This window comes from Chelonia mydas, chromosome 10 (assembly GCF_015237465.2).
Source record: "Chelonia mydas isolate rCheMyd1 chromosome 10, rCheMyd1.pri.v2, whole genome shotgun sequence".
Classification (NCBI taxonomy): Eukaryota; Metazoa; Chordata; order Testudines; family Cheloniidae; genus Chelonia; species Chelonia mydas.
In genome coordinates this window covers 68,165,977-68,182,462 of record NC_051250.2, presented here as the reverse complement: position 1 = coordinate 68,182,462, position 16,486 = coordinate 68,165,977, and the positions used below count along the sequence as shown (strand labels likewise).

General features: G+C 46.9%; 1 protein-coding gene and 1 long non-coding RNA gene across 2 annotated transcripts in view; both read right to left on the bottom strand.

Moving 5' to 3' along the window:
• The window catches only part of MTHFS (methenyltetrahydrofolate synthetase), a 34,408-nt gene extending 23,139 nt beyond the window's left edge, over positions 1-11,269 (bottom strand). Inside the window, exons 1-3 of the mRNA XM_037911498.2 lie at positions 11,227-11,269; positions 9,001-9,236; positions 4,436-4,697 (exon numbers count right to left, since the gene is read on the bottom strand). Of these exons, the coding sequence (XP_037767426.2) occupies positions 4,436-4,697; positions 9,001-9,236; positions 11,227-11,269 (541 nt within the window). The remainder of the gene's footprint in view (positions 1-4,435; positions 4,698-9,000; positions 9,237-11,226) is intronic.
• LOC122462042 lies at positions 7,492-8,995 on the bottom strand. Its single transcript, XR_006284368.1, has 2 exons — positions 8,900-8,995; positions 7,492-8,178 (listed from the first exon to the last, which is right to left on the bottom strand). It is a non-coding gene; the product is annotated as an uncharacterized LOC122462042 (long non-coding RNA).
• Positions 11,270-16,486: the final 5,217 nt, after the last annotated feature.

The window sequence follows — 16,486 nt, the reverse complement described above, 5'->3', positions numbered from 1 at the left end:
ATAAAGCAACACTTTTTTTCTCATTTATTGTTTCCTTCAAGTAGGAGTTTATTTTCTAAGGTTTTCTATACTTTATGGATGTGACATTTACTGTACATAGGAATTTCATTTTAACGCAGTCCCCGCTATAACGCGGTACTTGGCATGGATCCCAAATCCTGCGTTCTAGCGGGGGTCCAGTGTATCTAGAAAGGCCAACAGAAAGCAACATTGTAAACGACAAATGACCTGTGTCATTTTTACATGGTAGAGAGGATGAAAGACTTCCTCTTAGAGAAATTGTCTTGATCTATTTTTACATCAATAATGTGTGTAATGCTGTGCACGGCCAAAATGAAAATGGACAATCCTGATCTAACAGAGAAAGGACTATAATTAAAGGGAGTATCTATCTGTTAGAACAGGGGTGGGCAAACGTTTTGGCCTGAGGGCCACATCGGGGTTCCGAAACTGTATGGAGGGCCAGGTAGGGAAGGCTGTGCCTCCCCAAACAGCCTGGCCCCTGCTCCCTATCTGCCCCCTCGCACTTCCCGCCCCCTGACTGCCCCCCTCAGAATCCCCACCCCATCCAACCCCCCGCCCCTTGTCCCCTGACTGCCGCCTCCCAGGACCCCCTGCCCCTAACTGCCCCCCTGGGACCTCACCCCCTATTCAACCCCTCCCTGCTCCCTGTCCCCTGACTGCTCCAACCCCTATCCAGACCCCCGCCCCGACAGGCCCACCGGAACTCCCACGCCTATCCAACCGCTCCCTGCTCCCTCTCCCCTGATTGCCCCCCGGGACTCCCTACCCCTTATCCAACCCCCCGCTCCCCACCCCCTTACCATGCCACTCAGAGCACCAGGACTGGCAGCCGTGCTGCCCGGCTGGAGCCAGCCACACTGCCACGCAGTCTAGAGCACCAGGGCAGGTTGGCGGCTCTCGCAGCCGCGCTGCCCAGCAGAAGCTCACAGCCCCGCCACCCAGAGTGCTGGCAGCATGGTGAGCTGAGGCTGCGGGGGAGGGGGAACAGCAGGGGAGGCGCCGGGGGCTAGCCTCCCCGGCCAGGAGCTCAAGGGCCGGGCAGAACGGTCCCATGGGCCGTAGTTTGCCCACCTCTGTGTTAGAACCTGCAACGCATACCCAAGGTTTAACAACACCATGCATAGAATAGATATCCTCCTTAAGAGTCAGACTTGTGAGAAGCAAAGAAGTTTTACGGATAGTCTAGATCTGAGCTTTGTGTTTTGTCATGTATAAATGAATATAGTCAGTGGTGACATAACTTATTTGTGTACCTGCAAGATATTTCATGGAAAATAAATTGCAATATATGCAAGCAATGGGAACTTTACTATTAAAACACCATGTTATCTACTTATAACAATGTAAATACCATGCATCACTACAGTATTTGATCACATCATGGAGATAAAGGATTCAGACATTCATAATTACAATGGATGATAAGGGTGGTAACAAAGCAGTTTGGCATTCCTGCAAATGGACCAAAGTTAAATAAATATGGCAACACACATAATAAAAATATGGCAACAACTTTTTGCACAGGTTCTGTATGTTTTTCTGTTAGGAATAGTCTGTCTACTTCGTGTCTCATCATGCAATAGCCTCAAAGACCCTAAATGCACTTTCTAACCTTTCAAAAGCTATTCAGGGGAAGAGGAAGGAGGTCTGCATTTCCAGTCTCTGAACAGGATAACCCCTGAACTCATCTAAAGATACCACAAATAGATAATAATAAGGTTCCATACATGAAGCTTGAGGAGGAAAACTCCACCCCCTTAACCCAGGACCAAAACATGTTTTGCCATGCACGCACGCACACACACACCAGTCATTATTACACAGAGCTGAAACTTGGGAACATTTTTTCCTAATTCTTTTTTTAATTCAAACTTCCATCAAAACATTGAAATTTGAAAAACTCTGTCCAGCTTTAGCTGCTATTCCAGCCCCTCTGGCACTACCTGAAGTGGGAGGTACAGGATCCATGTAAACTTGCCTCCCCGGGATGCCCTATTGCAGACTTCTGTGCCAGGCTCCTTCCACAGTGCACAAGAGCTACAGTGGTCCCTACATTACCCCTCCTTGCCATTCTCCTCCCCCCAGCTGTAGTTGAGTTTTGCCCTATGATTTTCCTGTTTTCTCATTTTGATCTCTAACTTAGGCTTGTTAAATGCAACTAACTATAGTTCACATGTAGTAAGTTGAAAGAAAAGGAGTACTTGTGGCACCTTAGAGACTAACCAGTTTATTTGAGCATGAGCTTTCGTGAGCTACAGCTCACTTCATCGGATGCATAGTGAGCTGTAGCTCACGAAAGCTCATGCTCAAATAAACTGGTTAGTCTCTAAGGTGCCACAAGTACTCCTTTTCTTTTTACGAATACAGACTAACACGGCTGTTACTCTGAAACATGTAGTAAGTTGTCTCTTACGGCTGAACTAAGCTTAACTAAATAAAATGTTAGACATTTTAAAAGCCACCTTTCAAAGGCCTCAAACCTGCTGATTAATGATTTACAGAATTGCATGTAAGACAGACAACAGGAAAGGAAGTAACAACAAAAAATGCTGGATACAGGGGAAAGAAAGAATGACCATAGGAGGCAAATGAAATCACCTGCCATCTAACGTGAATATAGAGAATTCTAAAGTGAGAAGGATGGACAAAAGAGAAGAAATTAACAAGTCAATCAACTGAAGCAAAATAAAGTGAAAATGCTAATAGATGGAGACTTAATACTGGTGCTAATGCTGATAACACTAAATGACTAAAGAGAATTCCCATGAAAGAAAACTAATGCTTCTGGGAAAAGAACATGCTAATAAGAAACATTTATAATCCAGTTAAACTGAATTGGTTTGAATTGCTGCAGTATCCAACTTACAGGAGCTGTTGTCAACTTCACCCAGTGTGTGCAATCTGGTAAGTCTCTGTATAGGTGAGCAACTCTCAGGCCTTGTCTACACTGGCAAGTTTCTGTGCAGTAAAGCAGCTTTCTGTGGTGTAACTCCCGAGGTGTACATAGTGCCAAGCCACTTTGTGCGCAGAAACTCCTCAGTTGCAGCGTTGCAAAAAAAACACCTTGACAAGAGTCGGAAGCCTTACAGCACAGAGGCTCCAGCATTGTATTGGCAGTGTAAACACATTACAGCACAGAAAGCAATCAACTGGCCTCCGGAAGTGTCCCATAATCCCTCAAGTGACCGCTCTGCTCATTGTTTGGAACTCGGCCAGCTGCCATGAAGGTATGCATCCCTCCACTTTCAAAGCTCTGTTTCTGACTGTCCTTGAAAAGCAGCTGGCAACATAGTAGGATGCCCATAGAACAATGTGGTTGGGAAACCAATATCATGTGACACTGTGCCTGCCCCATGAGGCATTGCAAATCCTTCCCAAAGCACCCTGCGGCCAGTTGCACAGTTGCACCATGCACTGTTCTCTTTGCCGTTGCAAGAGCTGCTAATGTGGATGGGCCCCACCGTCACAAGGAGCACAGTGTGGACACGCAACAGTGGTTTAATTCCAGCGCTTTAATAAAAGTGGCATAACTTGTTGCGCAGAAACTCACCACTGTAAACATACCCTCAGAATCAGGTTTCTCACATGAATTCAGCATTTGCTTTCCATTAATATTCTTAAATATTTCTGCCAGTGACGATGTTCACTGGAATATTTGCAGAAAGCAAACAAAGAAGGAATGTGAACGAAAGCAAAGCAAGTTTGTTTATAATTTGTGGGCAGTTGGAGAGGGTTGGATTGAAGAGCTGGATGTGGTGGGGTTTGATTTGGAGGTCAAATGGCAGTAAAATTAGTTTTCTACAGACTAGAATTTTTATATTGACTTATAAAACGGACTAACTTTTAGATCTTGTAAAGTGCCAAGAGCCTGAGACTGAAATGAACAAACAAATGAAAATGTGAATGAATAATGACCGAAAATAATTTGAAATATTCACCCAGCTCTAGTAGAAAGTGCTTTTATTTTGCAGTCTAAGAACTTAATCCTGAAAGCTGTTCTGCAGGCTCTGCGAAGACATTAGGATACATCGACACACAACAACATTTAGGATCCAAGATTCTATAAAAATTCCTACAGTCCAGCCTACAACTTCCAGAAATTAGGATACCAGGAACCAGAGTGCATTCTAACACACTGTCCTTCCCTTCTAATAGCTTCTTATTGACCCAAGGCAACTCCTGCTCATTGAGTCTGAGGCTATGGCTACACTACAGCTTAAATCATCATAAATTGTGTCACTCAGGGATTGAATTAGCTACCCCCTTGAGCAACGTAACTTACGCCAATTTAAGCGCCAGTGCGGACAGCGCTATGTCAGCGGGAGAGCTACCGCCAGTTGTGAGGGCTGGAGTAAGCTCTCTAGTGTAGGCATCACCCGAGATTCAGCATCAGAAAGAAGGAAACACTTACCCACAGACAACGCTTCTTCCCTTACATCATTATCACAAGGCTGATGAATGTTCCAAGATGTCAAAGGAAGTGAACAAATTTCTTCAGCGGAAGTTAACTTGACCATATCCATGTGACTGCTCTGGGGCTTGTACCGTGGAATGAAACACTCCTTCCCTCTCTGAAATATGTCCTTAATGATTTCTTCTGTCTTAATTTCGTCTTGCATACTCAGAAAGACTGCAATTCTTTGGGACTCTTGGTACTTGGAATGCCCAATCACCTACATGGGAAATTATTGCAATGAGGTTTAAAAGCTTATGAAAAGATCCACTTATTTTTTTTACTTAAAAAATCAGGTTTAAGCAATATTCTCCGTGAAAAGTTTGAAAATATAAACTCCCTCTTTAATGTTTCATATCAGGAAAACTTTTTCCCCTCCACCCCTCTGTTTACTAAAAGTGAAATTAACATAGATTATTTTGTATACTCAGTTTATAAACCATATTAGCATTACTGAGGATATAGCAACATAGTTTTGGGACAGCATTTGTGCGATAACTTATGGATGGAACATTTCCCTCATCACTGGCACAGGACCAGTGTTCAGTGTATTTTGCTGATCCTATAACCATTTGTATTTTATGTATTTTTAAAATGTGTAGTATAAGCATGTTCAGACAATCAACATCACTGCAGAAAAAAGTGCATGGGATGGGGAGATGCTAGTCCACAGAGCAGAGAAAGTGTCTGTATTCCTCATTTATGTTTTAAGTCATACATTTTGTCCCACATGTGGGTCTTGACAGGTGAGAAGTACGTCAATGACAGTGTCAATGTCCAAAACTCAAAAAGAAAACACTAGCGAAAAGCTTTAGCTCAGGCAAAAGTTGTTTCCTCCTGCCTACCTAGGAAAATAAACTGAGGCTCAATGCCTTGCGAGATCAGGCCCTTAATTCTTTAGCCTGAACTGACCTCTGTACACTTGAGGTCCCAAAAGTGTTTTCCTAAATGCTTCGCTGATAGGCAGTCTTACTGCTGCCCGCTCTCCTAGATGATCTAGGGAATGTTTGATCTAAAAGAGGCCCTCTAAACCAAAAAGCTGGACAAGGGCTGAACCTAGGAAGAGAATTAGAAATTGCATATGTGGTGTGCATGATAAAATGTAAAAAGTTTCAGATCTTGCATAACACCTTTCTGAACCACACTGAAATTTTAAAAAAGGGTTTTTAAGGCCAGGGTCCTGATTGCCCTGCACCTTCTGTCATCACTTACAACAGTACAAAGAAAGTGTAATATGCTTCCATTCTGATTTGAAAGTGATTTGCACTCAACTTTGTAGTGGTGCAAATGGCAAAATGCAGGGCAATATAGGGGCTACATTTATTAATTTAGTCTTATTTAATGGGACTGGAGTATTCAGACCAGAATTAGAATTCTCTTTTGTGTGTTTGTATAATCCTGGGCTAATTTCCTTTCTACGCTTTGACCTTGTCACTTTCCTTTTTTTATAGTTCTTTAATTCTCACCTATATTCCTTTTCTCCTTGCATCTGTTTTTAACCTTTGCTTAATTTTTCTCCCTCACCTCTGACTACGTCTCTTACGTTTATTTAAAAAGCCTACCGTTATTTGGCTATTCCCCCCTTTCTGTGTGTGTTATATATAAAAACTAAATCAACTGTATCTCTTTATTGCCTTTTTTAAAAATAACTATCCCATTCCACTCTTCTCCTCTCCCTCTCTCTTCAGGTTCCCTCTTCCACCTATTCCTCCCCTTCCACAGTGTAGAAAATTCATAGTGCGATCAATGCATTGTGCAGTTACATTGTGCCCTTGAAGACAAATACAATCAGTCATTCATGTTAGTACCAACAGCCTGAAGATGTCTCCCTGGCCCAGACAGTAGCTCCTGTCACACCCCAGAAGTTTCCAAAGAGAAAATGCTTTGACCTTTGTACATTAGCTGATGACTATTATTGCAGAATCAGAGCATGCAAACAGTATGACTTTAATCAGGAACACAAACATTAAGCAAGCGCAGTCACGCAGTAGCTAATTAAATACTAGTAAGAAGGTCAGCCTAGTGCAGCTATTCCAATTTGAATTTAAGATCTTTCGAAGACGGGAATTTACGTAAAGGCATTCTTCAAGTTCTAAGTAAAGTAGCCAAGTCTCTTTTATCCTTCTCAGCTGCAATTCCTATCATCTTTTATGAAGTTAATTTTTCAGCCTTTGCTCAAGATGTTTTCTCAACATTTTCAAACATTTCTCGATGCCCACTACACTTGTCTCCTGATAATGAAGGTAATTCCTTTATCTCCATTTACCACTTAAAATCTGTTTGAAAAGAGATTTGCATTTAGATTTTCACTGTATATTTTGCAAATATTTAAGTCCCTGGCCTTGCAAACTCTTACACACACTACTCACGGCAGTAAAGTTAAACCCTTGTGTGTTTGCAGACTCAGGCCATAGTCAGTTTACACATTCTGTTGCAAACTAGACAGTGGCCCAGTATCTTCCCTTTAGGCGAACCCAACTTTATCACTTCCGGGTCGGATGTTCAAAACCTTTCAGCACTGCCATAACTCTGCCTCCACTGATACCAATGGGAGATTTACTACTGAGTTCAATAGGACCGGAATTAGGCAAGTGCCAAGTGCTGCTGAAAACTGTACCCTTCGTGAATTAACCATTTATAAAGATGGCAGGAAATGCTATGTACATTTCTCAACAAAAGTAAGGGCACACTGTCCTACTGAAGAAATTCAAAGATTGCAAGTTAACCAAGCACTTGAGGTTCACTCAGAATTATATTTTCATGTTAAATTATGTTTCATATTAAATATTGTAAGAATAGGATTCCCAGAGAGAGAAACCTATTTAAGTTCCACTTGCTCAGACTTGGTAGAAATCTATACTTCTTACATAATGTTTGTGTGCTGTCACATTGCACTCCAGAGGTGGAAGCAATTGGTGCTAATTGGAGTCTATAAAGTGCTTTGAGATCCTTTGACTGAAAGACACAATACAAATGTGATTCCCCCAGAATTCCTGTGTTTGATTACATGCAGCAACTTTATAATAAAATTTTATTAAAGGTTTATTAAAACAATAAAATATCTATAAAACAACTTTGTTAATCCATATGCACTGGGTATTTGAAAAATACAAACTATTAGCATGCAGTGTTAGCATATTATTTGTATAAATACAGTATGATAGCTTTTAAATGATAACATTAGCAATAAAATTACACAGAGAAAAAACGTGGAAGGTACAGATAGAGTTAAAAATAAAAGCAAAGATGAGAGAAATCATTTCAGCACATGCTAGATGTTTATTTATAAATATTGCAAGGCACAGCCTATTAACTTAGAGCTGAATAAAACATACACAACAGAACCTGAAACCATGTGAAATGCCATTGCTTTTGGGTTTCTTTACAAACTTGGGCCCTGATCCTGTAAACACACACACACACACACATAGTTTAACTTTACCATCATGAATAGTAGTCCCTTAAAGTAATAAGACTATTCACAGTAGTAAAGTTGAGGACACGCACAAATGTTTGCATTATCAGGGCCTCACAACTCAGCCCAAATTCATTTAAAGGCCTGTTGTAAAGCTTCTGAGCTTCTCATTGGTTTTAAATTATGCGTTTAGCAGCATCAGTTTAGTTGGTGCTGTTCAAGGCACAAACAGCAGCAGTCAGTCGAAAGAGCTCTCAGTAGAAGAGAGGCTATGGGCTTGTCCACACTGGAATAAAAGGTGTATATTTAGAATATGCTAGCCGACAGGTTTTTAAACCCTAAGGGAGACAGGGCAAGTTGTATTTTAACATGTGTTAATTAGTTGAGGCGAACTCTATGCGCCGCTCCCCTCACTACAGTAGTGTTTAAAAACGTGTTAGAACACGTGCTAGCTTAGCTACCTATTATTATTAAAGAAATACATCATTATCCTAACCAGGCCTATAGTTAACAGGCTGCACTGGAAAATCCAGAGGAGCTGATTTAAAGGTTATACATTATTTTAATATTATGAACTCGCAACTTGTAGGCGTGGAGGAAGAAATATATATTTTGGGTGGGATATGAACGGGGGGGGAGAGAGGTCTGGAGATCATCTCCCCTGTGGGACATAGGTCTGGAGGCAGGAGTGGAGAGCAGAGGTTTAAGGGAGACGGGGGGTTGGGGGGCGGTTCTGCAGCAGATTCAGGCAGCGTGAGGCTCATCTGCACCCGGGGCGCGGGGAAGGGGCCCCAAAGCAAGGCTGGCCCAGCGCGGGCCTGGCCCTGGAGGACTCGCGGGGCCCGCTCAGGGCAGGAGCGGTGGGTAGGGCCTGCGGCTGGTACCGGGGCACGCTGGAGCCCGCGGGAGGGCTCCAGCCCCGAAGGCGATCAGGGCTGAGAAGGGCGCAGGCGGGGCCTCCGTCCCTGCCCCGCAAACGCGGGAAGCCCGTGAGCCACCGACCTCACCCGCTTGCTGCTGCTAGTCCTAGGGCCGGGGGAGGCCCCGCTGCAGGGCAGCGAGGCAGGGTCCTGGCCCCGGGCCGCTCCTCAGCCCGCCGGGCACCCACCTTGCGGCTCAGCAGGCGGGACTGGCGCTGCTTCTCCGCCTCGCTCAGCCCCCTCAGCCGCAGCTTCAGCTCCGCTCGCAGCGCTTGTTTGGCGGCTCGCAGCGGCGCTGCCATCTCGCCGGAGTCGCTAGCCGGGCCGCGTCCCGCCCCTTGGCTCTCCGTGCGCAGAATGAGCCCCCGGGCGCTCGCTGCTCTGCGCGCCGCTCCCCGCCCCGCAGCGCCCGCTGCCCCGCGGCCTGCTGCTCAGGGGGCTGCAGCTAGGGCAGGGCCCGGATCGCTAGAGATCTCATCGGGATCGCCAGCGCCCAGGCCCCCGCTGCCGGATTGGTTTCTGCTTCCCCTGCCCAGGGGGATCCCCAGCGCCCAGGCCCCCGCTGCCGGATTGGTTTCTGCTTCCCCCTGCCCAGGGGGATCCCCAGCGCCCAGGCCCCCGCTGCCGGATTGGTTTCTGGTTCCCCCTGCCCAGGGGGATCGCCAGCGCCCAGGCCCCCGCTGCCGGATTGGTTTCTGGTTCTCTGTGCCCAGGGGGATCCCCAGCGCCCAGGCCCCCGCTGCTGGATTGGTTTCTGCTTCCCCCTGCCCAGGGGGATCGCCAGCGCCCAGGCCCCCACTGCCGGATTGGTTTCTGGTTCTCTGTGCCCAGCAGGATCCACAGCACCCAGTCCTCCGCTGCCCAATTGGTTTCTGGTTCTGTGTGCCCAGGGGGATCCCCAGCATCCACAGGACCCAACTGCCCAGGGGGATCCCCAGGCCCCCGCTGCCCTGGGGGTTTCTAGTAGGTTCCCTGTGCCAGGGGGAGCCCCAGTTCCCACACTCCTGCTGCCCAGGGGGTTTCTGACTCCAGGGGCCCAGCACCCAGGTTCCTGCTGCCCACAGTGTTCTGGGGCTCCTCACATGCTGAGGGTTAAGCCCCTGGAAGTGTTTGCAGGATGGGGAGGGGGGGCAATAAGGCGACGCATGGGTCCAATGTGATTTTGTAATGTAAACTTTTCCTAGCTGTTTTTAACATGTATTACTGTCTTTAAAAAATGGAAGCTCTTGCACAGGACCCTTCTGGAACAAAAATGAGGAAAGGTCTAGAAAACATGACCTATGAGGGAAAATTGAAAAAATTGGGTTTGTTTAGTCTGCAGAAGAGAAGACTGAGGGGGGAGATGAAAACAGTTTTAAAGTACTTGAAAGGATATTACAAATAAGAGGGTGATAAATTGTTCTCCTTAACCTCCGAGGATAGGACAAGAAGCAATTGGCTTAACTTGCAGCAAGGGCAGTTGAGGTTGGACATTAGGAAAAAACTTCCTAACTGTCAAGGTGGTTAAGCACTGGAATAAATTGCCTAGGGAGGTTGTGGAATCTCCATCACTGGAGATTTTTAAAAGCAGGTTCAGCAAATACCTGTCAGGTATGGTCTAGATCAGAGGTGGGCAAACTATGGCCCAAAGGCCACATCCGGCCCGCCGGACCGTCCTGCCCGGCCCTTGAGCTCCCGGCCAGGGAGGCTATCCCCCAGCCCCTCCCCTGCTGTCCCCCTTCCCCCGCAGCCTCAGCTCGCCATGCCGCCAGCGCTCTGGGCGGCGGGGCTGCAAGCTCCTGCTGGGCAGTGCGGCTGCGAGAGCCGCCAGCCTGCCCCGGTGCGCTAGACAGCACGGCAGCGTGGCTGGCTCCAGCTGGGCGGCACGGCTGCCAGTCCTGGTGTTCTGAGTGGCATGGTAAGGGGGCAGGGAGTGGGGGGGGTTGGATAAGGGGCAGGGGTCCTGGGGGGCAGTCAGGCGACAGGGAACGGGGTGGGGGTGGATAGGCATGGGAGTCCAGGGGGGCCTGTCAGGGGGTGGGGGTCTGGATAGGGGTGGGGGCAGTCAGGGGACAGGGAGCAGGGGGGCTTGGATAGGGGGTGGGGTCCCAGGGGCGGTTAGGGGTGGGGGGTCCTGGAAGGGGGCGGTCAGGGGCCAAAGAGCAGGGGGGTTTAGATGGGTTGGGGTTCTGAGAGGGGCAGTCAGGGGGCGGGGGCCAGGCTGTTTGGGGAGGCACAGCCTTCCCTACCCGGCCCTCCATACAGTTTTGGAACCCCAAAGTGGCCCTCAGTCCAAAAAGTTTGCCCATCCCCGAGCTAGACCAAAATCCCTAGATCCAAATATCCCCTGACTCTCATCTTTATATAATAGGTCAAACTAAAATCCAGATGTGAAGATCTCTTAATTATGTGGATGTTTGTATCTGGAGACACACTTTGCAGCTTTTGGTGGCTTTCTAGTTTAACTGTGAGGTACATGCGAACATCTCCTTCCTTTCTTTTTCTTCCTCCACCAAATGACCAGCTAAACCAGGGTGGGCAAACTTTTTGGCCTGATGTGCCCTGCAGGCCGTAGTTTGCCCACCTCTGGCCAAGACCCTACTTGTTGAGAGCACAAAACTGGGAAAATGGGTTGTTTTATTGCTTAGAAATGTGTAAGTCACATTCATATGTCACATTGTCTTCTCGATTTTCTCATAAAAACAATTGGCTTACTTTTTTTTGCACCATGTCATTTCCCCCACTTCTTAGAAAATGCTGAATACCTCTGTTTCATTTCATCATTAAATCAGCTCCAGGAGGTTTTTACGGTCAGTGGAGATGAGTCTCGGGCTTCCATTCACATGTTACAGTCATGTAATTTAAACAGAAATGTGCATTTAGACTTATGCAAACTCTATCAAGATTCAACAAGGCTTTGCTGACTCTTGTGGAAACAGCCACGCTGACATTTAGATCTTTAAAATCAAGGAAAATTAGACTGCACATTTGAACTTTAGGCCAAATTCTGCTGGCTGTGTAAATCTAATGCCATCAACTCAAGTTTTACTTTAAAAAGTGTGTGGAAAAGAAAAAGTAGGTTTGGGGGGTTTTTAGTCTAAAAACTGTGTATATTTTCTTCCCAAAATAACTGAAAACCTGGTGACTAGAGAGTCCTCAAATAAGAAACAGAAAATCACCAATTACTAATAATAAAAAGACAATTGCTCGACTCATTGAAACATAAGTAAATCTGAGATGCAAATTCACCAGATTCACACAAAGACGTGTGCTGCCAGACAGACTTCCATTACCAACTCTTGTTCTGACCTGTGATAGTCTCATCAGAACATAAGAACGGCCATACTGGGTCAGACCAAAGGTCCATCTAGCCCAGTCCTGTCTTCTGACAGTGGCCAGTGCCAGGTGCCCCAGAGGGAATGAACAGAACAGGTCATCATCAAGTGATCCACCCTCTGTCACCCATTCCCAGCTTCTGTCTCCCCTCTCTTTCCCCATCCCTTCTCAGCCTTTTCTGTGGCAGGCTGCAAGAGGGGCCTCAGTGGGAGTCATGACCTGCTGTCCTTCCTGTTGGGTCTCCATTTTAGTGCTCAAGGGGAGCAGATAAAGGAAGGCCATTAATGCTCCTTTGGGCAAAAAGAGTCTGAAGGGAAGGGACAGACTGCCCAAGAGAGAAGAACTGCTGCAGTCTGTCCCTTCCCTTCAGACTCTTTTTGCCCAAAAGAGCATTAATGGCCTTCCCAGAGGGAAGACCGGCTTGGGGTGGATTGGGAGACTGGAGAGCCACTCAAGAGCAGCCTGGCCCCAGTGAGAGAAGCAGCTGCTGGGGGTGGGAGGAGTAGAGAGCTGCTGAACATTTGAACAATCCCCCTCTGGCCCCAGTGACAGAAGTTGTGGCAGCAGTAGGCGAGAGGGAGAGGAAGTTCTGGCAGTAATGGGAATGATTTTGGGTGAGTTATGAACAACCGAGAGCAGTTTACAGTGGATGCTGAGCTGCACTGTCTCACCATTTGTTTTGCTGTAGAAGTTTGAATTCCCAGCTACTATCTTTGCAATAGTGCATTCTGCACAGGGCCAAATCCTGAAGTCCTTACTCAGTCCTGAGAGATTTGCCTGGGTAAGGGCCTCCAGCTATGGTCCCTAATGTCTAGAGGAGCAACGCAATATAGTTTACACATGCAGAGTTGCAAACAGATACAGCACTGATTGCAGGGGCTTTGCTCAGGTCAGCTCTGTGCTTTTATCAAGCACTTAGCATGCTCATTATTCAAACCCCCCACCTCTTTGAGTCCCAGTTGAGTGATTGGCTTGTCCAGTGACTTGCAGGTGGGGGCAGCGTCAGCCAGGATCCAGGATACCCTGAGCATAGTGCTGCAGTACGCAGAGGATGTGCTATCTGATAAAGTGGCTGCTGACAACACTGTTGGGAACTTCCTGATGGATCTTATTAACCAGGTGCCAAGGATTTCACTGGAGGACTTTGAGACAGTGCTGAACAGCAGTATCAACGACCTGCTGATGGAAAAGGAGTACTTGTGGCACCTTAGAGACTAACCAATTTATCTGAGCATAAGCTTTCGTGAGCTACAGCTCACTTCATCGGATGCATTCAGTGGAAAATACAGTGAGGAGATTTATATACACACAGAACATGAAAAAATGGGTGTTTATCATGCACACTGTAAGGAGAGTGATCACTTAAGATGAGCTATTACCAGCAGGAGAGTGGGGGGCGGGGGGAGGAAGAAAACCCTTTGTAGTGATAATCAAGGTGCTGGAAATGGCCCACCTTGGTTATCACTACAAAGGGTTTTCTTCCTCCCCCCCCCCCCCCCACTCTCCTGCTGGTAATAACTCATCTTAAGTGATCACTCTCCTTACAGTGTGCATGATAAACACCCATTTTTTCATGTTCTGTGTGTATGTAAATCTCACTGTATTTTCCACTGAATGCATCCGATGAAGTGAGCTGTAGCTCATGAAAGCTTATGCTCAAATAAAATGGTTAGTCTCTAAGGTGCCACAAGTACTCCTTTTCTTTTTGCGAATACAGACTAACACGGCTGCTACTCTGAGACCTGCTGATGGTGACCTACTTGGCAAATCTCACTCAGTCACAGATTGCTCTCTATGAAAAACTTCTGAGCTTATGATGGACTCCCTGCCTTCTCTCACTTGAGAACCTGAAGATACAACAGAGCTACTCTCCCTACAATCTGTTCTGCTACTGAATTTAGTTGGACATTAATGTAATTTCCTAAATGATTCAGTATTCCCCCATATTCCTCTGATTCCCACCTCCGCCCCAAAAACCACCACCACCTCTGTAGACACAACTCACATCACCATATCTGTCTGCCAGCCATTAGGGCTGAACTGTGTTTTCTGAGACCTCCATTAAGGTGTTCCAGGGCAGTGAGCAGGTGTCACTATTGAATAGCAAAATGTCAACCTCCTGAACCTCCTCCCCCGGCCCCAATTTCCAGGAGCTGATCGATTACAGAATGAACGGCAGAAGCTGATACAGTACTGACACTCTCCTAAAGGGATGAAAGGTTTCTCTTCTTTCTGACTCATCTCAGCACACACAAAAATAAAATAAAATAAACAAATATTACTTACCATCAGATGGGAAAGTAGTGGGAAAATTTCTTTTTTTTTTTCCACTCTAGAGCATGCTGTACAACATCTGCTATTGTATGTGCGGTAATTTAGGGGAAATGGGCTTATTTACAAGAATTGGCTTTTGAAGAGCACAAAAAATTTCACAGACTTGTCCCAGACCTCGGAAATCCTTGAGTCCTTCCTAGCATTTTGCATACAATTAGCTAACTCCTCAGCAGATCTGCAAACCGTTACAGAATATGGAATTGTTTGACCTGAAGTAACTTGGGAGTTCATCCTACTGTTGTTTGAATGACACAGACAGTTAAAGGGTTTTGCTCAAATGATAGTGCCAGCCTTGTTTTCTCTTTTATATGGGGAAACCATAACTAAATACATGCTAGGGTGAAAGTCTTTGCTCCAATCTGCACTGTGTATCTCTGATGCTGTTCTGCGCTGTATCGGAATATTGAACTAAAGAAGAATCGTTTGCCATCAGCAATTATATGGCTTTTAGCCCATTTGCAGATAAGGCAACGGAGGGTTCTGTGTTTCACAGAAACTTGAGTCACCTGACATTCTATCCTGTAGTGTGTGGTGTTTTGAAAACTGTGTTACAATTGTAGGCTGTCCCTTTAAATTTCAGGGGTTTTCCCCTGACCTTGCTTGCAGGTTAGGATCTGGGCCCAGCAGCAGTCAGTCTGAAGATACCCCAGAGTAAGGTGGGGTGAGTTGTGCATCTCTTTTAGGGAGTACCCTGCTTTGTCTCTTTTTTGGGGGGGGGTCTTGTGTGTTATTCTTCTGAATTCTAAGAAATAAAGTTGTGTTACGTTGCAATCTTCCAGCAAGAATACGTTGTTTTTATCTAACTTCTCTGAGTGTATGTCATGAACATAACATAGAGGACAGTGGTGACAAGTACACACCCGCACTGGCTAGTGCAAGACCACCCAATTTACACTAGGGGCAGCCCCACACATAGAACAAGGGAACCTGCATTACAGTTTCTCTGCAGAATCCTTATGTCTTGTGCCTGACTAGCTCAATGAGTCTGCCTGAGATGTGGGAGGAGAAAAATGGAAAATGTCTTACACTGTTGTGTAATGCCTCCAGGCTGGTCTGTTTATGCCCCATTTAACATTTCATTGGATGGATGGAATTTGAGACTTGCCCAAGTTTTTGTAGCTGGCTGACCCTAGAAACAGGCCTACAAACAGGATGCTCTATGAGCCCTATTACTTCACTGTACTGGGGATTCTTCTTTAGCTCAAATGGTAGAGACCAGTTTCAAGTAGTAAAGTCATATGTTCTGTTCTCTATTGTGCTATTTAGTTCAGAGATGGAGCTAGACCAGAGGTGGGCAAACTACAGCCCCTGGGCCACATCCAGCCCGCGAGACTGTCCTGCCTGGCCCTTGAGCTCCCGGCCGGGGAGGCTAGACCCCGGCCCCTCCCCTGTTGTGCCCCCTCCCCAGCAGCCTCAGCTTGTCATGCTGCCAGCGCTCTGGGCAGCGGGGCTGTGAGCTCCTGCTGGGCAGCGCGGCTGCGAGAGCCACCAGCCTGCCCCGGTGCTCTAGACTGCGCGGCAGTATGGTTGTCTCTGGCTGGGCAGTGCGGCTGCCAGTCCTGGTGCTCTGAGTAGCATGGTAAGGGGGTTGGGGGGGGGGGGTTGGATAAGGGGCAGGGGTCCCGGGGGGTAGTCAGGGGACAGGGAGCAGGGTGGGTTGGATGGGGGTAGGGTCTCAGGGGGGCAGTTAGGGGCAGGGGGTCCCAGGAGGGGGCGGTCAGGGGACAAGGAGCGGGGGAGGGTTGGATGGGTTGGGAATTCTGAGGGGAGCAGTGAAGGGGCGGATAGGGAGTGGGGGCCAGGCTGTTTGGGGAGGCACAGCCTTCCCTACCCAGCCCTCCATACAGTTTCAGAATCCCGATGTGGCCCTCAGGCCAAAAAGTTTGCCTACACCGGTCTAGATAATACTTAGTCCTGCCATGAGTGCAGGGGACTGGACTAGATGATCTCTCAAGGTCCCTTCCAGTCCTATGATTCTGTGATTCTGGACACCCATGAGACCCCAACCCACCCATTCTGACTGCA